This window comes from Cupressus sempervirens, chromosome 5 (genome assembly GCF_028749045.1).
Source record: "Cupressus sempervirens isolate cs-2001-9-10 chromosome 5, ASM2874904v1, whole genome shotgun sequence".
Classification (NCBI taxonomy): domain Eukaryota; kingdom Viridiplantae; phylum Streptophyta; class Pinopsida; order Cupressales; family Cupressaceae; genus Cupressus; species Cupressus sempervirens.
The window spans coordinates 319,821,181-319,843,152 of record NC_143122.1 but is presented as its reverse complement, the minus strand read 5'-3'; the positions used below and the strand labels follow the sequence as shown (position 1 = coordinate 319,843,152).

General features: G+C 37.2%; 1 protein-coding gene across 16 annotated transcripts in view; it reads left to right on the top strand.

The window, feature by feature from the left end:
• The window catches only part of LOC149555943 (O-fucosyltransferase 29-like), an 84,527-nt gene that overhangs the window by 20,620 nt on the left and 41,935 nt on the right, over nt 1–21,972 (top strand). For all 16 annotated transcript variants that reach the window (XR_016364584.1, XR_016364583.1, XM_089830064.1 and 13 more), the window contains 3 exons: nt 16,800–16,853; nt 17,014–17,089; nt 17,635–17,711. Coding sequence is in view for 14 of the 16 variants with exons in the window: in XM_089830064.1 (XP_089686190.1) it covers nt 16,800–16,853; nt 17,014–17,089; nt 17,635–17,711 (207 nt within the window). In the remaining 2 variants the exon portion in view is untranslated. The remainder of the gene's footprint in view (nt 1–16,799; nt 16,854–17,013; nt 17,090–17,634; nt 17,712–21,972) is intronic.

Below are 21,972 nucleotides of genomic sequence, written 5' to 3'. Positions count from 1 at the left end.
GGTGTGGGCCAGTTCCTTCAGTGCATTTTACTCACTGTCAGATCAAGGATCATCCATTATTGTCGCTTTGTTGATTTGTGGAGTTGCAAGGTAGTTATTTCATACGACATAGCGAGGTCCCAACATGTGTCCCCGGTGGGCCGTTTTTCTTCAAATTGTAAGAGTGAAAAGTCAAAGCTACGATAATACAACTATATTCCCGTGTTATGATCTTACGATCCAACGTAAGATTGTGAAGTTAATTAACAGAGCCACCGATGATGTCATATATTTTGCCCCCACTATTCTATGGGGATCACCAACCTGCTTACCCTAGTTATTCCTATGCTTTCTTAGTGTTAACTATTTAGTAATTACGATATGTAGCTATCGCAACATTGTAAAAGCATATGGTCGTAAGCGATGGTAAGAAGGGTTACGATCTTACGACATGTTGTCGTAAGATTGTAGGTGCGGCTGAGGAAGTCTTTCGAAGGCACGAAGACGGAGGTTTGTCGTAACATCGTGGTGATAGTAAGATCGTAAAGAGACTTCAAAAGGGGCCCGATGTTAAGATAGGTTGATGATCGTAAGATTGTAGAACCTTGAGTTGACCATGATGAAGGTATTTCACTTGTTCAAGCTGGAAAAGAAAAGGGTCTTCGTCCAATGGAATTATAGGAAAAGTACAGAATGAACGTTGAATATGATTGATCTACTGTTACATCTGACTTGGCGTGCTGATAGCAAGGAAAAAATGACTCTTTAATGGTGAATCGGATTTTTGATCGTCTGCAGATTGCTTTTAGCATTTCCCATGCCTAGTAAATGTAAAAGGAGCACGCACTCATCGCCTGGTTATCCATCTACCCAGTTATACATTAATGATCGTTGCTCCTGTCTTCTCAGGGTCGTTCTTTTGGCAAAATATTGGATTTTCTTACATTTGGGTTTGTTCCAAGATCGTATTTTCTGTCTTTATGATTCTCTCTGCAATCTAGGTGGTGGTAGTTGTGCTTTGGCTTCCAGTAGAATTTTCTTAGTTATGCTTGAACTATAAAAAACAAGTTTTGTACCCTTTCGAAAGGTTGTTGATCTTTCCTTGATTCTCTAGTATTGCTTCCATGTATACTACTATAATTTCTCATGCCGCTGAGCTATTATAATTCTCTGCTGAGTCTCTTTTAGCCATTAGCACACTGTACAAGATTTATTTGCCTCTGGTTAATGTTCTTGTCTATATATAGCAATTTGCATGATTGTATCTACTTATGGCATTTGAATGATATTAAATGAAGTATCTTGCTATAGCATTTTTTTGTTGCCTGATCTATATGTGATTGTTGGATTAAACAAAGTTTGAATCTGTATTCCTTGAGGTTACAACTGGTTAATTGTGCATTTATGGGCAGAGATAAGATCCAAATACTCTATTTTGGTGCATCACCTCCTTAGAATAGATTAGGTAATTTGCTTCTATGTATTCCTTCTCCCTTTTCCTCTCCAAGAGTAGTTAGGTGCATCCTGATAGCAAAGGAAGCTGAACTTCTCCGGAGATTCAACTTCACAGTTCAAGTCCCACAGCTTGGAGGGATTCTACTGGTGTCAAAAGGAAGGATTTCAAGCTGATGCTGAGGAAATAGTGTTGCTCTCAATTTTTCAAACCTTCAAGAGGCTCATTTCCACAAAGCACTTGGCGATTCTACAACATTCAAACCAGGTTCCATGCCAAAGTTGCTGTGATTCATGCCCAAGGCTGAAACAAGGGCATCTTCTAGAGGTAATTTCCAATACCAAGAGCTTTCATTTTCCAATCCTAGAAGAAGGAAGACTAGATTGTCTTTACCACCAGTTAGGAGTACAAAAGAAATCCATACACTTGCAAGATCAATTTCCACTCCTCCTGTTGTTAGTTCTCAACCTAGAGTACAATTTGGTCATATCAATAGACCACTTTATATGGCTAGATTACATGCTTTTGCCATCTTTAATGGTGGAAGTCCTCTTTTGTTAGCGCAGAGTCATGACATACCATTAGTTGCACTTAAAAGTATACCTGAATTTACTGGTGAAACTTCTATCTCTCCCTTAGAACATATCCAAGAGGTCTCAAATGTCTGCAATATACATGGTATTACAGATGATGTGGCCGTTAGACTCCTAGCTTCATCTTTAAAAGGAAAAGCCCTACAATGGTATAGGGGTCTATCACATGGTTCCATAATGGATTGGGATGGGTTAGGAGTAGGACTATGTAAACATTTTGAGGACAAAAGTGACTATTTTATACTTTTAGAACAGCTAACTACTATATAAAGAGCCCCTGAATGTATGACTGATTTCAACTATAGATTTCAAAAAATATGGGACAAAATACCTAGTTCAGTAAAGCCTACTCCTGGTAATGCCTTCATGCATTACCTTAGAGCTTTTAACAGTGATATTGCCACTACAATCCAAACCATAGGGGGAGATACCCTACCTGATGCTTATGAAATAACAATAAGGGCAGAAAACATATTGATACAAGGAGGAAAGTTAACTCCAAGGCCTCCTATGCCTTTCTTCCTTGATATCCCAAATCACCAACAAGCAATGACCCCTATTCCCACAAATTCCACATCATAACCCCTTGCTCTAGTCCCTCAAGCTTCTGCATCTTCAAATGGAATGGATGAAATCAAAGAGATGATGTAGTCTATGATGTTGAACATAGATAAAAGATTGCAAGGTCAAGAGAAGAAGTTGGAAGATAGCTTCTCTGTGATGCAGAAAGTGAGCAACGGAGTGGTGACTTTGGAGAGACAGCAAGCTTAGGGTAATAAGGCTCCTCAATTGCAATAGCAAACTCCGAACAATGGTAGGCTTTCAAATCATAATCAGGGGAATACTTCTTTTGATCAGAGTAGGCAAAACAATCATGCGTCTACCTCAAGTGCAAATCACAATAAGGCCATAGTCCCTCAAATCAATATGGCTCAAGACCAAGATTTTCGCTCCTCCTGCAATTCCTCCTATGCCTATTGTATGTGTCAAAAGGCCGAATCTTATTTGGCTCTGACCATTCAAGAGTCCTTAGCAGGATAGTCATATAATGAGACCCAATCCAGAGATACCTCACATATGCAAAGATAGGGTGATTGCTCCTTCATGAATCATCAGGTGGAGGAACACTATAATATAAACCAGGACTCCATTGCTTATAATACTAGGAGTAAAAGAAGAGCTGTTGAAGATGCTACCCCTCCCCCTCCTAACCAAGCTTCAACATCAAATGCAATACCTCATATACAAGCAGCAAATGATCAACCCAATGCTCCTCAACCACAAAGATTGAATAATTGTAGGGGAGATGTTAATGGCCCCCAAGTTATTCCAGGTCAACCCCTTACACATGCAACTCCCAAGGCTTCCTTCCAAAGCACCTAATGCTTCATTTAGTGTGGTAGAACAGATGAAGAAAACAAATGTAAATATTTCCATATGGGATGTTGTTGCTATCATACCCATGCAAAAGAGATTGCTACAACAAGAATTGGAGAGTATTGAACCAAAGGATCAGTTGCTTAGCATGGAAAGTGCCACAAGCCTAGTACAACCATCGAGGGAGGTAGAAACAAGTAAAAAGGTTAGACCTCCTCCATTTTATGTTTCTCTGATTATAGGGGATAATCTAGTCCACAATTGCATGATTGATTCAGGGGCTAGTAGTTCAGTGATGCCTAAGTGTGTTGCTGATGCTTTAGAAATGAAATATGAGCCCATTGTTAGGGATGTCGTATAGTTGGATGGTAGTACTGCCAAGACTATAGGGATCCTTAGGAATGTTGAAATGGCCCTAAATGCATGTCTTGGTTGTATAGTAACTCAAGATGTATCAGTTGCTGAGGTCAAGCCGCACTTTGCCATTTGTCTTTCAAGAGACTTTACTGCCCAAATAGGTGGTTACATATCTTCTGATTGGTCATATATGTTTTCCAGAACAAGATATGGAACCAAGGCTTCACTTAGAGCAGAATCTCTAGCCGTCCATCATATTGAGCCCTACACCCCTAATCTCATCAATATAAATTGCAGTATCCTAGAGATGGATGAGAATGACATAGTAAATGAGCCTACCACTTCTCTATCAAAAATATCTGATTTTCTCTTAGATGAATGGGCTAATGCATATCAATTTGATCCCATATCAGAAACCCTTCAAACAAGCCTTGGTGCCTATTGTATATCAGAAAAGGATGCTCTTGTCCCTAACCTTATGGAGACCAAAGAAAATATGAGTGGGATATGGAGTATGTATTTTGATGGATCATGATATAAGAATGGATCAGGGGCTGGTGTGATGTTGATTTCTCCTACACTAGTAAGGTACTATTTCTCCTTTTAGGCTCCAATTCAGTTGTACCAATAATGTGGCCGAGTATGAATCCTTGATTCAAGGTCTTCAACTTGCTTAAAAAAGAGGAATCCAAGCATTAAGTGTATATGGGATCGCGAGTTGGTGTACAATCAAAATATCACTAAGAATGGTTTGCTCAAATCTTATAAACATAGGGTATGGGATTTGCTTGAAGGTTTCAATGCATTTAATACTCAAAGCATCCCTAGAAAAAAGAATAGACATGCTGATAGACTTGGAGTAGTGGGTGCATCTTATGGTATTCCAAATAACCTTGAAGCTGAAAAGAAGTAGCAGATTGAAGTGGTAGTTAGACCTGCAATTCTTGACAACAACACCAATTGGCATGTCTTTAAATCTAATGCACAAATTGTAAGTTTCTTGTAGAGTGAGGTAGAATTCTCAGAAAGAAATCAGTCAAGGTTACATGACCAGTATGAGGATCAGAGCATCAATCTCAGTTCCAATAAGTTGCCTAAGGGTCTCATTACCTTAGAAAGTATCTTCAATCCTGTTGACCAAGCAAAAAACAGAGGCATGAACCTAGCTGCTGATAAAGATGATTACACACCAGTTGTGGTTGTTGATGGAAAGACCTTAAACATGGGGAAGGTATGTTCTGAAACTGAGCAAGAAAGTTTCGTTCATCTATGTCAAGAATTTAATGATGTATTTGTTTGGACATATGATGATTTGAAGGGTTTTGACCCAAGTTTGTTTCGACATACCATAGATTTAATTGATAATGCTAAACCTGTAAAGCAGAAGTAAAGGCTTGTGAATCCCAAAATTGAGCCATTAATGAGAAAAGAGCTATCCAAGCTGATTGAGGCTAATATGATTTTCCCTATCAAGCACTCATCATGGGTGGCAAACCTTGTCCCTGTTAGGAAGAAGAATGGAGAGATAAGATTGTATAGACTTTAGGAACCTCAACCAGGCTTCCCTTAAAGATCATCGTCCCCTTCCTTCCATGGAACAAATATTATCCAAGGTCAGTGGTTCAGAGAGGTTTTCATTTCTTGATGGATTCTCTGGTTATAACTAAGTGCTGGTCAAATAAGCTTACATACATAAGACTGCACCTATGCTTATAAAAAAATGCCTTTTGGGCTAACAAACGCAGGTGCCACATTTCAAAAGGCAATGGAGATGGCCTTCAAGAACATGATTGAAAGGTTTGTGTTGGTTTACCTTGATTATATCATAGTGTATTCAAAGATTATAGCAGATCATTTTGGTCATCTCAGGCAAGTGTTCATAAGATGTAGAGAGTTTGGAGTATCTTTGAATCCAAGCATGTTTTCGCTACTAATCAAGGAAAATTGTTAGGACACATTGTATCGAAGGATGGTTTAACCATTGACCTAGAAAGAACAAAGGCAATGCTTGCTTTCTCCCTCCCTAACCATAAAAAAAGGGCGGCAAAGTTTTCTTGGTAGGATAAAGTTTGAGGAGATTTATCCCTAATTTAGCTACCATGGTAAGACCTCTCACAGTTATGCTTAAGAACAATATGGTCTTTTCGTGGACCAAGGAAGGGAAGGTGAGTTTTGAAGAGATCAAAGCAGCGATAGCCTCAGCCCCTACTCTCATTAATCCGAATTTTGAAAAGGATTTCATTCTTTATACCTTAGGTGGTGAATCAAGCATTTCTGCTGTCTTGACTCAAACAAACGATAAGAACGAAGAACAACCCTATATCCTTCTTTAGTGAAGGGCTTAAGGAGTATGAAGACAAATATAGTTATGTGGAGAAGTAAGCCCTTGCAGTCATAAGAGCATTGAAGAAGTTCAGGCACCTATCGCACAACAAGATCCATTTGCTAGTGCCCCATGCAAGCGTGAAGGACTTTCTTTTGAGCAAAGATATTAGAGAGAAGAGAGCAAGTTGGATCACTATGGTAATCGAGTATGATGTTGACATCTAGTTTGCCAAGTTGGTAAGAGGGAAGGGATTGTGCAAACAGATGATCTCATCTCAGGAGTCAGATGAGGAAGTCGCTATGGTATTGACAGAACAACAAGAAGCAAGAAATGATAATCCAAGGAATTGGATAGATGACATTATGACCTTCTTGTCAAGCAATGGATGTCCTCAAGGACTGGATAGAACTAAAAGGAGACAATATAGGTTGTAGTCAATTACTTGTGCCATAGTTGATGGTATCCTTTTCAGGAGGGATTTCAATGGAGCCCTATTGAGATGCATTGATACAGACCAAGCTGAAAGAATTATCAAAGAACCTCTTGTATTGCTGTCTATATTCAAAACAGAAGCCCTCACTCTTGCCTTAGAGATAAAACTCCTGAAGAAGTCTTTACTAAAGTTAAACACAATATAAGTCATCTTAGGATTTTTGGGTGCCCTGTATATATACATGTTCGAAAAGAAAAAAGAACTAAGTTAGAACCCTTCGGGAGAAAAGGTATTTTTGTAGGGTATAGTGAAACATCTAAAGCATATAGGATTTTCATACCTGGACAGAAAATATTGAACTTGGTAGGGATGTAATTTTTGAAGAAGGTTTAGCATTTAAAAGAGCCCTAAGTTTTGAAGAACCATCTCTTTTACCTAGTTCTAAAAGAAGTACTAAATCTGAGTCTCAGAGGGAGAACATGGAAGAAATTGAAGATGAGATTCAAAACCTTAATCTTGAAAAAACTTAAAATTCTAAGAAAAGACCAGTTTGGGCCATTAAAACAATAGAGGAAGCACAAGACTTCGCTGCACCTTCTGGAACAGTTAGAGAAAGCAAAAGACCCAAAAGATTTTCTAGTTATACAGCAAACATGAATGATTTAACCAACCAATATTTCATATGCTATTAAACATACAACTTGGAAAGAAGCTATGATAGAAGAATACCAATCTATTATGAAAAGTGATGTTTGGGAAATTGTTCCAAGACCTGAAGGAAAATTTGTTGTTTCTTCCAAGTGGATATTTAAAATAAATCATGTTGCTAATGGTAGTATTGAAAAATATAAAGGCAGATTTGTAGCCAGGGGATTCTCTCAGAAAGAAGGGATTGATTATGAAGAAACCTTTGCTCTTGTTGCCAGGTACACCTTTGTAAGAGCAGTCCTAGCTATCACAACATCGAAGGGATGGAAAGTACATCAGATGGATGTAAAAACAACATTCTTGAATGAAAAGATTACAAAAGAGGTATATTTGGAGCAACCTGAAGGATTTGAAACTCATGATCCTAATGTTTTGGTTTGCAGGCTCAAGAAAGCTCTCTATGGGCTTAAATAGGCTCCAAGGGCTTGGTATGAAAGAATTGATAAGTGTCTCACCGGCTTAGGGTTCTCCAAAAATGAAGCCGATCCAAATCTATATTATAAAAGGGATAAAGATGATATGGTAATTTTGATACTGTATGTTGATGATTTACTGATAACAAGTGATGATCATCTCATAGATCAATGGAAGAAAGATCTAATCAGAGAATTTGAGATGAAAGATTTGGGACTCCTTCATTACTTCCTAGGACTGGAAGTACGACAGAATTCTGACAACATTATACTTAATCAAGGGAAGTATACATTAGATATCTTGAAGAGATTTGGAATGTGGAACAACAATTCTATGTCTTCTCCAATGGAGACTAATCTACATAAACTTAAAGAAGCAACAACATAATCACTTGCCATAGATTCCACCCTCTACAGATAGATGATTTTGTCCCTTATGTACTTGGTAAATACAAGACCTGATATTTGCTATGCTGTTAATGCCCTAAGTATGCTGTTAATGCCCTAAGTCAATTTATGTTTGAGCCAAAGGAGATTCACCTAGTTGCAGTCAAACACATTATGAGATACTTATAAGGCACTCTTAACCTTGGGCTCAAATATGAGAAAGTTGACTTGGATTTACATGGATTCACTAATTTAGATTGGGGTGGAAGTGTTGAAGATGGAAAAAGTACTTCAGGATGTTGTTTTAGTTTAGGCTCAACAATGATATCTTGGATATGCAGAAAACCGTCTTTAGTAGCACAAAGTTCCACAAAAGCCGAATACATTGCAGCAACAATGGCCTCTCGGGAAGCAGTTTCGCTTAGAAGGTTACTTGTGGGATTATTTGGTCAAGCCATGAATCCTATAATTATTCATTGTGATAATCAGAGTTTCATCAAGCTTTCGGTGAATTTAGTTTTTCATGACAGGTCCAAGGATATTGAGATTCCTTATCATTATGTAAGAGATATAGTAGACATGAATACTGTAAAATTAGAATACATTTGCACTGCAGATCAGACAACAAATATTCTCACCAAACCTCTCTCTAGAGTGAAGATAGATCACTTTAGGAAAAGACTTGCTATGGTTGAATTGTAATTCACTTCTATTCTTTAAATTATTAATAAAATAATTTTATTGTCAGGCTATTGACTGTTATGGGCTCCACCATTTGTGTTCATTATTTTAGAGGTGACGATCTCTGAGATAACGAATACTTGTATAAAGAAGACATTTTGAGAGATGATTTCTCATATAATGTGTTGAACAGTAGAGAACTATTGTTAGATCTAGATGATTTCAAGATCATTTGTGACATAAGCATTTCTATGCCTATGTATCACAACTTGGATAAAGGAAGAATTTATTCTTTAGATTTTATCCTGTGTTCTGGTAGATCTTAACTTAGGATCAAGTTATGATATAGGATTGCCAGTACCTATGAGTCACAACCTGGATAAATGAAGAACTTAATCATTCTTTAGATTTTATCTTGTGTGTATTGCATTACATGCAATACTGACATCACTAGTATAAGTGATAAGTCATATCACAAGATGGTTATATGACTCAGTATCATGTGTTCCATGATACCACTTGCTCAGAAGATTCAGATAGATAGAGTATCAATCTATGCTTATTCATCGTAATTGATGATGCTAAATATGTTATATCTCGGTATGATTATCAAGTTAAGAGGGAGTGTTAAATTTCTAATAGTGATATTCATATTGGTCTGAGTTTGTAGACCACACATTAATTTTCTCTCCTTGTATACCAATCTAAGGCATTATATACTTTACACTCGGCAAATAGAATGGGTGGCAATCCTTGGCAATAACCTTGTTAAAGCACTAACTATAACTATTTAGTTATGTTAGTTAATACAATAGTTATCTCTTTTTGGGCACCGATTTCTATAAGTGGAGTATGGGCCAACCTAGAGAGGGTCATGTCCTTTAAAAGGGACATGCCCTTTGGTCATGGTATAAGAGGTGGGTGTTATTGTAGTTTAAGGACATTAAATCAATTCTACACTAAAACAAATTGCAGAAGTTATAAGCATTTCCAGAATTGTATTATTTAATTCAAACTAGACTGTTTATTGAAGATTATCTACAGCAGACTTCAAAGGTACACTAAAAGTTTGATTCACTTAAGAATTTGCAGAAACTTTACAGAATCCTTTAAACTCTCACCCTCTTTTTGTCATTGCAGTATCAAATTTTTTGTCATGTGGTCATGCCGGAAAAACCTCAATTGCAAACAAAAAACTATAAAAAAAACCTAAAAAAGCACCTAAGAGAATATATCTTATTAAGATCAACACCCGTTTTCTAGCAGAAATGTATTGCGAATTTTAATGAATTTTCTGCTGCTTTAAATGTTCAAGGAATTTCAAATTTAATGCTTGAGGTTTCGTAAACCCCGACACAGCTTGTAAATCTCCCCAAGACTAGGAGTGTTAGAATCCCCAAATTTGAGAATTCTAAAAATAGGTTATATAAAAGAATTTGACATATCTCTCATTTGACAAAAGGTTGTCATTACTCAAAATCTCCATCTGCTTCTTTCTCTTGCCTTGTCTTCGACTCCCAATACCTTTTTCATTCCTATGTCATGACTAATAATCATAAATTACGACTCTTGCAACTCAAGCATCCTTTTTGGTAGAGCAAAGCAAGAAGCAAATCAAGTCTTAAGAAGTTTTAGGAATTCGTTTATATCTGAGTTTTATAACAATTTCAATGAGATGTAATGATTGCAAATGAACATTTGTACCTCATTTGCATCCAGTGCCATATTTTTGACTCATTGTAATTTTCTGATGTCTTTGAGTGCATGGTTCATACTATGCACATGATAGGGGGTCTAGTAGATGTGTGGTAGGTCAACTAAATCAAGCTACCAATTGCCTTGTATACACATGCTGCATTTGTAATCAGTTGTAGTACATTTTGTGGACAACTCCTCAATGACATCTTGTAGGATTAGAAACTGATACCGAACATCCTTATATTTTTTAGTGCAGTTAAATTCCGTAATGAAGCAAGGTCTGATGTCTATCAACATATGTAACAATGAATATTGATGAGTGGGCAGTGACTAATGTTTGTTCAGATATCTGTGGTTATGGCATAGCCATGGGATATTCATTTTACCTTAATCTCCTTCATCAATAGTTTAGCTTTGGAAATGATTTTTCCCTAAATTGTGTTTCTCAATTTGGTCTTTCTAGGAGGCACATAGCGATCACCAGATTTGCCTACCTTGGCGATAGCCTCTTTGTATTAAAATAACCTTCATGTTTCTTTTTAATGGTCACTATTGTATCTTATTATCTCTTTGTAAATATTAGAATGTTTCTAGTATTTAGGTGTAGTCTAGAATAGAATGTTTCTATTCTATTCGACTCCCATCTTTGTATATATAGATTAGTTTGACTCTGATTAATTCATTCAAGTATTCTGCCATTTACGTTTGTAACATGGTATCAGAGCCAATACTTAAATTACTAGAAATTATTTGTTTAAATTTTTTCGAAATTATTTCTGTCAATTTCTCAAAAACCCACCTAGGGTTTTTCTGCTTGGAGAAATTTGAGTTCAACTAAAATTCGAGCTAGGGTTTGACCCCTTTGTGAAATCGCAAATTTTTTTCTCTCAAAATAACAAATTTTGCATCTCAGTTTGGACGTTTTTGTGGCTCATTCTGTAAGTCGAGTTTTTTGGAGAAAACTCGTGTTTTGTTACTATATAACCTCAAAATCGCGTCCGTTCTTTCTCTGCTCACATCGGTTTCATCATTGCTAAGCGATTTCTCTGCTTACGCCGGATTTTGTTAGGCGTCTGGACTGCATATCAAACGTGAATTTGAGCCGAGTTTTTCAACGTGAATGTTTGCAGAAAACGCGTATTGTAGTGCCATTTTTGGTTGACTCCAGCATTCACGACAACAAATCTTCCATAATCTTCTATTTTCGGGCGTTCTTTATCAGCAATCCACCATTCTTTCTACAAATCCGACCTTCAAAGTCGCCAACTAGGGTTTTGCTCGAAACCCTAGTTTTTTACCTCAGAATTTTTTTCTAATCACATATTCTTGGTGGGTTTTTCGAGATCTCAAATGGGTCTTCATCAGATTTTTGTGGGTTTTTCGATTCCAACAACAATTTTATTTTTGGGTTTTTCGAGCTCTTGTCTGGGAACTTCTCTAATTTTTTTGGGTCTTTCATTTTCTCGCCTCGAAGTTTGTGCCATTTGAAATATTCACATATTACAAGCATCTGTATCAGCAACATCAGAAGTCAGACTCAATTAAACAACAAGCCAATGCTGCCCAACACTCAGAGCAGAAAGAATCTATCTACCATGCCTTTATGCCTAGCATACCTGCAAATCATGTGAAATCTTCTGCGTGGTACATCGATTTTGGTGCCTCTTGACATTTCACTCATAGGCATGATTGGTTTGTTGAATTCACTCTTTATTTTGACTTAGTAATCTTTGGAGGTGACGAAGAATACAATATTGTAGGCAAGGGCAATGTTCAAGTTCAGTCTGGAGGAAGAAAACTCATGTTTCTCAATGTATGTTATGTTCTTGGCATGAAACATAATCTTTTGTCTATTAGTCAGATTATGAAGCACTCTCCTCAGTTGGATGTCGTTTTCAGTGGAAATAAGTGTTGGATATTGATCGTGCTTCTCGCACTACCCTTGCTTTCGGTCTTGACGATCATGGTATTTATAGGCTTGTAGATTCAGGCGAATCCCTTGAGCATACCTTCATCACCGAATCATCCGCTCTCAACAGTCTCTGGCATCAGCGATATGGTCATCTGAACATTCAGTATCTATCACAACTTGCTCGGGATAATTTAGTCCATGGCCTACCTAATATTCAGACCTAGAACCATCGCATTTGCGGAGCTTGCCAAGCAGGGAAGCAACATAGGACACCATTTAAGAATGGTGAATCATGGCAGGCATCCAGAGTACTCCAGCTGGTCCATGCTGATGTATGTGGTTCTATGAATACTCCTATTACTGGAAACAGGTATTTTATACTTTTTGTGGATGATTTCAGTCGCAAAATGTGGGTATATTTTCTTAAGCAAAAATCAGATGCCTTTCTTGTATTTCAGCAGTTTAAAGCTCTAGTAGAAAAAGAGTCTAGTTCCTCCATCTGTACTCTTAGGACCGATAACGGGGGGGGATTCTGTTCTTTTGCTTTCTCAGCCTTCTGTACTACTCATGGCATTAGACGTCAGTTCACCACATCTCACACCCCTCAACAAAATGGTGTTGTAGAGCGTCGAAACCGTATCATCACAGAAATGGCTAGGGCTATGCTAGAACATAGAAATGTTCCTAGAAAATATTTGGCAGAAGCAGTATCCACAGCTGTCTACCTTCTTAACCGGTCACCCACCCTTGAAGTTAATCATAAGACTCCTGAGGAAGCCTGGTCTGGTTGCAAACTTAGGATCAACCATTTGAAAGTTTTTGGCTCTCTGGCATATGTATGGATTCTTGATGCCAAATGCACTAAGTTGGATTCCAAAAGCCTGAAACTTATGTTTAGAGGATACAGTCACACACATAAGGGCTACAGATTGATTGATGTAAACACTGATCGTTTAATCTTCCGTTGTGATGTTGTGTTTGATGAGGAACTCGAACCATTTCAGCTCTCTGACTCCCCACCACATTTCGAGATTCAGTCTTCAGCAATCTCTGACTTGGGTTCTATTTTATATGAGTCATCTGATGCTACTGATACACCACCTCAATCACTTCCAGATAATACAACTCCTGCTCCTGCTTCTCATCCAGCTATTCCGACAGCATCTGATATTGGCTCGACTTTTCGGCCAAAATGGTGGGCTCAAACGATTAGTGATCTTCGTCCTGATGAACTCATTGAGGGTATAACCTCCAGAAATAAGAGCATTCAACACAACACAGTTAATATAGCTCTTATGACCAACATCCACAGTATCCCTGAGCCCCAGATATATGCAGAGGCCAAAGGAATTCCAGAATGGGAACAAGCAATGGATGTTGAGCTTCAGAGTCTTCAAAAGAACCACACCTGGGTTCTTTCAGATCTCCTTCCTGGAAAGAAACCCATTAGCTGTAAATGGGTCTATAAGGTCAAGTACCATGCAGATGGTACCTTGGACAAATACAAAGCCAGACTTGTTGCTGGAGGATTCACCTAGCGCGGAGGCATTGATTATGAGGAGATATTTGCTCCGACAGCCAAGATGAGCACTATTTGCATTCTTCTTGCAATTGCAACTCAGTATGGTTGGAAAGTTCATCAGAGGATGTGAAGAGCGCCTTTCTCAATGGTGAATTACAGGAAGAAGTCTACATGATGCAGCCCCCAGGTTTTAAGGTTGTCGGTTCAGAACACAAAGTATGTAGACTCCAGAAGGCCCTCTATAGTCTTAAGCAGGCCCCTAGGGTTTGGTACATAAAGATTGATCATTACTTGGTTGCTCAAGGATTTCAGCGTAGTCCGTCAGACAATAATCTGTATATTAAACACTCTGGTAATGATATTCCTTTTCTTGTTGTCTATGTGGATGATTTGATCATTACTGGAAATTCAGAACATTTGATTTCAGAAATCAAACAGGATCTATGCAGAACTTTTGATATGACAGATCTCGGATTGCTTCATTATTGTTTAGGTATTGAGGTTTGGCAGACTGACAACAGTATTTTTTTGTCTCAGTCCAAGTATGCCAGAAGTTTGCTTGATAGGTTTCGAATGCAGGATTGCAAATCTGCCTCCACTCCTATGGAGACTGGTCTGAAATTATCTGCATAATCTGTTTCTCCTCCTGTAGATGAAACTCTTCAGGCAGCTAGTAGGTAGTCTCATCTACCTTACTACTACTAGACTTGATCTCAGTTTTGCAGTCAGCTACATCTCACGGTTCATGACAAACCCCAAGACTGATCATTGGAGTGCAGCGAAATGTGTGTTACGCTATGTACATGGTACTTCAGATTATGGTCTTCTTTACACAAGGAGTACTACTTCTCAGCTCAGTGGATTCATCGATTCCGATTGGGCCGGCTCAATTGATGACAGGAAATCTACTTCTGGCTATGTGTTTAGTATCGGATTTGCAGCAGTTACTTGGACTAGTAAGAAGCAACAGGCACATGCACTCTCCTCTACAGAAGCAGAATATAGAGGAGCTGTTAAGGCAGCTTGTGAAGCAGTTTGGCTCCAGCAGATGCTTGCAGATATGCATATTCTGCAAGCAGGTCCGACTTCTTTGTTTTCAGACAATCAGGGCGTACTCAAACTTGCCAAGAACCTAGTATTTCATGAACTAACCAAGCCCATAGAGCTTCATTGCCATTACATCCGACAATTAGTAGAAGATGGATCTATTGAGTTACGCTATGTCCCTACCTCAGAGCAATCAGCAGATATTTTTACAAAACCCCTTGGTCCTGACAAGTTTGTTAAATTTAGGGGATCTATTGGTGTAGTAAATAGATTGAGCATTAAGGGGGGGTATTAAAATAACCTTGATGTTTCTTTTTAATGCTCACTATTGTATCTTATTATATCTCTGTAAATATTAGAATGTTTCTAATATTTAGGTGTAGTCTAGAATAGAATGTTTCTATTCTATTTGACTCCCCTCTTTGTATATATAGATCAGTTTTATCTCTGATTAATTCAATCAAGTATTCTGCCATTTACGTTTGGAACACTTTGTTAGAATAACTATTACCCGAGAATGCACTTCTCCGTTTGGTCTCACTAGGAGGCAAACAATCATCACCAGATTCGCCTATGTTAGCTGTAGCTTCATTGTATCAAGGACATTGAGTAACATAGAAAGGAATACCATCACCAAAAAAATTGACTTTGGCGTCACTTGCTTTTCCATCTCAGGATAAATTGGCTTTTTCCATATCAATTTCTCTACATGGATACAAGTTGCTGTAGAATGAGTCACTCCGTCAGTTTCTCATCAATTCACTGAAAGTTATCGAAAACAATCCCCATGCTTTGAAAATAGGGTTCAAGCCACAACTGTAGAGGAAGTTTGGGCAAATGATTTCATATTGTATCATAGAAAATGTCTCGGGCAGTAGGGTTAAATGCCTGAAAGCCAAGGTTTAACTGGCGATACATGGGTCTCTTAAAACCATTATCTTTGCTCAATATGAAATAACAGTCATCCATAGTTTTGCATAGTAAAACTTAAAAACCTAGAGCACTTGGATAGATTTCAATTTTCAATTGATTCCTTAAGAAAAGAGGTCCATGTATATGAGATCAGAGACTGCAACTACTAGGCTACGCCAATAGGAATTGAACATACAAATTAGACCTTGTTTTGAATATTTTCCCTCTTTCCTGCCTAAAATGATAAATAGTTGATGCCCGGTGGATGGGGTAATATCCATTCTTTGCATCCGTTTCAATAATTTCGCAACCTGCTCTACATATATAGGCTTAACTGCTTAGGAATTACAACAGAGGATGGCCTTTCTCGAGTCTGATTATAAACTCCACGTGTACTCTGTCTTTTACTATATTTTTTGGCAGCTTCTGGAACAGTTGTACTGGCTGTAACAACATCATTGTTTGTTGGCTGCTTGAAAATATCAGATTTCTCTCGTGTTAAGGCTTCAGATTCAGGGTTTGAAGAAGTTTGAGCAGGAACCCCTATTTTGAAATGTATGACTAGGCAGATCAGCTCCACTCTAAGCACTGTTGTGAATGTCAACTTCAGAAAAAATAGTACATAGATTTGTTATTGAATGGAAAAATGCGTTCTTTTTGGTCAATTTGCAATATCATGTTACTTTAATTTGTTTATTTTTGGATTAGTTTTTCCATAATGGTAAGTTGATTCTTACTCATTTACTTACCACCTTTTTCCCACTCCCACTCTTGACTCTTGAGAGCCATACAACCAAAATTTGCCACATGTACACTGTATATTTGGTCTGTTGGATCTTGGCTATGCCATATTTTTACTCTTGTAATACTCAATTTGGTCTTAAGTTTAGTAATGTTGCGTTTGGAATTGTGATTTTTTATGTTTATGGGAATACACTATAAGTGAACAGGAAGAAAGCTTCTGATCTCATGTCTCTTGATGTCTTAACATGCTTCAACAGAAGAAACAGACAGATCTCCTTGAAACAAGCTTAAGTAATACAAGCAATATGCCAGTACGTGTTACATTTCATTTCTTCATACAATTATAGATTATTGTTGTTAATTAAGGTTAGTGTTTTGGTCAAAACAATTTCCTTCAGTTCGCAACGTACACCCATGAAATATAATGGGAGCTGATGTTTATTGTCATCAATCATCTGATGTGTGCTGTAGAGTCAAGCTGACATCTGGAAATCAAAGTTCTCTGAGTTTTACTATGGTTGCAGTGATTCACGCACTCGTTTTGCTTGTAAGTCTGCTTATCATCAATGCTTTCCTTGTTTTGTGTAAAATTTTTATCCTTTACTAAACACAGTATGTGCAAATTATGAATTCTTCCTGTAAATATTAAATACCTTTTTGCAGGGCAGGATTTTGTTAAAGCTCATGTGTTATCTTACTAAAATAATAACTACATAAAAAATATCAAACATTTAAAAACATCATCATAAGTATTTGTTCATCTGTTCTGTCTTCTGTTGGTAGCCAAATGCATGCTTTAACATGGATGGAAATCATGGGAGTTTTAACGCTGCAGTTTGTAAGGGATTACTTCTAAAATGAGTAATCAATTTGACCAAACAGAAAGGCCTTTGTAACATAGAGTATATTCAGGATAGTTTTTATCTACCTAAAATTTCTGCTGTTGGCAATAGAACTAGAGAAGCTTTTCATAAAATCAATCTCTCTCTCTCTCTCTCTCTCTATATATATATATATATATATATATATATATATGTTACTTTGTATATCCAATAAATGACTATTGCTATATATTGCTGTTCTTATATGCAGCTGCTGTCCACGAGAAAGATGCTAATGGTTATTTGATGATTGCAGCCAGTGGAGGACTTAACCAACAAAGAACTGGAGTAAAAATTCTTCTCCCATTCCAATAATTACTTGATGTATGAAGTTAGTGTTCAATATAGCTTTAAATTCTATATTCATAAATCAACATATTTTCAATTTCAAAATACTCATGATATGCAGAAAGGAAAATAATCAGTTTAACGAAGCCTCGTTTAAACTCCCCTCCCCCCACCTCTCTCTCTCTCGGCAATATGGTTAGCACTGTCCATAAATTTTTTGCAAAACAAAATAAGACAATGGTAATTGCCTTTTTATTTTTGAGAAATGGGATACATTTATAGGCAATTACATTGCAAGAGTTTCTAAAAGAAACTACTGAGCAACTGAAAGTAGAAAATAGAAACATCAAACATTCTATCTAAGCTATTATATTACAATATTAACTATTAATAATGTAGATATTCTTTTAAGTTCTAACGCCCTCCCTTAATGATCAATTTGTCAACTTCACCAAGTTGTCGTCTAGATTTGACAAACTTATCCAGGCTCAGAGACTTGGTGAGGATATTTGCAGATTGATCCTCTGCTGGAACATACTGCTGTTGAATTTATCCATTTTCTACCAGCTTAAGGATGTAGTGACAATGAAGCTCAACACATAGAAGACTGGATTTTGGCCAATTTGAGCACCCCTTGATTATCATTGTACAAGGGAAGGTCCTGTTTGTGACATTTTCATATTAGAAAGTATCCTTTGTAGGCAAACTGCTTCACCCGCTGCCTTAATTATTCCTCGATATTATGCTTTAGACAAGCAAAGAACCACAGCCTGTGGCTTTTTACTGGTCCATGTTATATAACATCTGTACCCAAATTCAATATGAACCCAGAAGTGATTTTCCTCACTGTCATCCAGTGAACCTGCCCAACTTGAGTCTGTATAACCAATCAGCTTTGTTATCTTGCACCTAATATACAAAATGCAAAAATCAGGAGTGCCTTTTATAAATCTCAGCACTCTTCGTTCCAACCCAATGATAAACTTTTGGGGCCATCATGAAGAGAGAGATATAGCTCACACCAAAATTGCGATCAGGTCTAGTGGCTGTAAGGTAGATGAGCCTGCTGCTAGTTGCTTAAATGCTGTTTCATTAGTACACGTGTATATGTAAGTTTCAAAGAAAATGTGAGTTATTACCTTAAGCCGATCCCATAGTGAGTCCAAGAGCTGGTGGTCCTAGTTAGCGGGATGCTTGTTTTGCTCTTATTATCATTCTTAGTTGAGAAGAATACTTAGGATTTAAACATATTGTTCAGGCACCAAACTCAATGGTCTCCCTCAAGGTTTCAGTGAATCCAAGTCCTTAATCCCATTGCGGAATAACCTCAAGGCAACTTGATCCCATTTTGGTTAATCCTCCAGGCATCTTATAGGGATGCTGATCCTTACCCTTCTCGGGATAACCGATTGGTTGGGTTTACACTAGCTCAAAAAGATTGATGAGATACCATAGGTTGTTTTGAGACCAAACTCAACGGTCTTTCTCAAGGTTTTTGTGGATCCAAGCCCTTAATCCCATCTTGGTTAATCCTCAAGACATCTTATAGGGATTTTGATCCTTACCCATCTTGGAATAACCGGTTTGTTGGATTAAGAAATTTAGTATATTTCAATTGCAGTACTGAATTAGAAGAGTGTCGGAACATAGAAGATTGTTTGAATCCAACATCAACGGCCTTCCTCAAGGTTTCTATGGATCCAAGCCCATGATCCCATCTTGGAATGACCTTAAGGCAACTTGATCCCATATCGTTCAAACCTCAAGGCAACTATAGGGAGGTTGGTCCTACCATTCTCGGAATGACCTATCGATTGGATTAAACAAGCCTTCACTATACCTTGTTCTTCTAATTTAGTATTCTAACGAATATGATGTTATATATTAATTTAATAGTAGGAGGTGTGGGACACTTACCTTAATATTTTATGAATGAATGGAGCATCCATTGTGCAGTGTATTGAATATTCGTAAGCTTGTCTATTTATTCCAGACAACGTTAACTAGTTTGGAATTCTGCCACCAATTGCAGCCTTAATGGTTTTGTACCACCACAATATTACTACCGAATATCCTTGATTCTATTTCTGCATAGGATGGATTAGTTGTTTTTGTATCTTTTTTTTTTTGATTGTTCGATGACTCCCCATAATCTAGCTTGCATGTGCTGAGGTTGGAAAACACATTCAATTAATTTGTTGTAGTCTTCAAATCAAACCCTTACATAAGAGTGTGATAGTCAAAATTGAATCGGCAAATTAAAAAAACCCTTGAAATTGAGGGATTTTAACCATTTAAAACTTCTTTTATGCACCCTTTATTGAATATAACTTAAAAACACTATAACATCATCAAATAGAGTGTAACATACATAAACAAGGAACATAAATGATAAATCCATCACATATGTAAAATACAAATTTTAGCTTAAGTAAATAGAAATCATAGGATCATAATGAGTCACGACTCACGAGATAGATATATAGAATTATAAATGTTGTCAAATCATAAATGTATGTGAGATGAAGATCCATGAAACATATGTTGATCTGTAAACAAATGAAAAGAGAAGTCTATTTGCTATTTGCTCTATCTCTAGCTCAGGTCTAGCTCATATCAACAAATAGAAGGCCTTTTAGAGTTATAAGAAAGAGCAATGTGAAAAAAAAAATCATTTAAGAAGTTGTATTTTTTTATGTTTTTAAGTTGCCCAATTGCGCTGCTCGATTTTTCTAGTGGATTCATGGAGAGTCATGTGATTCACGCCGTCATGTCAAGAAATCATTGATTTGATTTACCAATTAACAAAAAATTGCCTAGCTTGAATTGAACCGTTGAATCATGTGAAGTACTGCAATTCTCGTTACAATAGTTTATTCTTACCATCAAAGTCTCTTCACTTGATTTTTGCCATTTTATAGTAATCTTTTTGTTTATTTTGTACCCTGCAGGATGGTAGGATCAAGCTCTGATAACATTTGTAATGTCCCCTGCTGAGACATTCGTTTAATCATTTCTGATTTTACTTTTTGCAGAGTTATTTTATACATTCTCTATACCTCCTCTTCGCTCCATCATGATTTTACAGTGTGTTGCCTGCATATCCAAATTACTCCGAACTTTTAAAATCCTCATCATTTCGAACTATGGTTGTTCCTAAGATGAACCTCTTTTTGAGCATTGAAATGGTCAATTCTTCTCTAGCTTCTAATCAATTTTCTCCTTAAAATATCTTCATCTTGTTCCAAGCTTCGTTCTGGCCTTTCAAATTTTTGAATTCCGGTCCCAAGTCTCAAGTTATCTCAGGTTAATGGAAGACACCAAAATATGTGTTTTCCACTCCATTAAGAACCATTAATCTTTAAAGAGGCTAAACATTCGGGGTCTGAAACATGTGTTTCAATTTGAAATCTTAACTTCTCCATCTAAAAAAGGTTAAGATAAACTTCCAAAACAAGTATTTTTCATCCAATCATTTAACCTTAACCTCTCATCCAAAAAGGTTAAGATTGGAGTTCAAAACACGTATTTGATTCGGTTATTAATCTCTTTCTCCAGCTGATAAAGGTTAAGAATTGAAAGCTGGGACATTTCAAGGGCGGGTGTAAGATGCAATATTATATATTAGACATGAGAGGATAAAATCGATAGTTCAAAGATTGGAAGTTGTGACACCACAGGATGTTACAAAAGCTTTTCAAAGGTGAAACTACCTCGAGCAAATGGACAGATAAGTTTGAAGCCTGGTGAAGCATACGACTAATCCATGTGCACCTTCCAATCTGCAGACTATTGCAGTCACCTCATGGGATTGGAAAGCATTCTTACTAAATTTGATACTCCACACAATCAAAGATTGTACCAATACAAACATTGGTTTTGGTGTATTAGAAGATTTCTCTCTAAAGCACTCACAAAGTAGAGTAAATGATGAAGCATACGATCTATTTGATGAAATGACATTTTATTGGTTGGTAATTGCTTGACATATTGCATGTAGTTGTAAATGAGAAATCTGGAAGCATAGGCAAGCATGTGAACTATTTGGTGGAATATCTCAACTGGTCTATTTAGTGGCATAATACTCTCCAGCATACTTACACACTCCACATGGATAGGAACGGTGGTATGATAATGTTCGTAGGGGAAGATAGGGCATGTATGCACTCTGGTATAGCTAGATATTTCAAGCCATATATGACAGAGGCTTTGAGCCTTGAATGAGATATATGAGCATCCAAGACATGTGCTTGTTGATTCT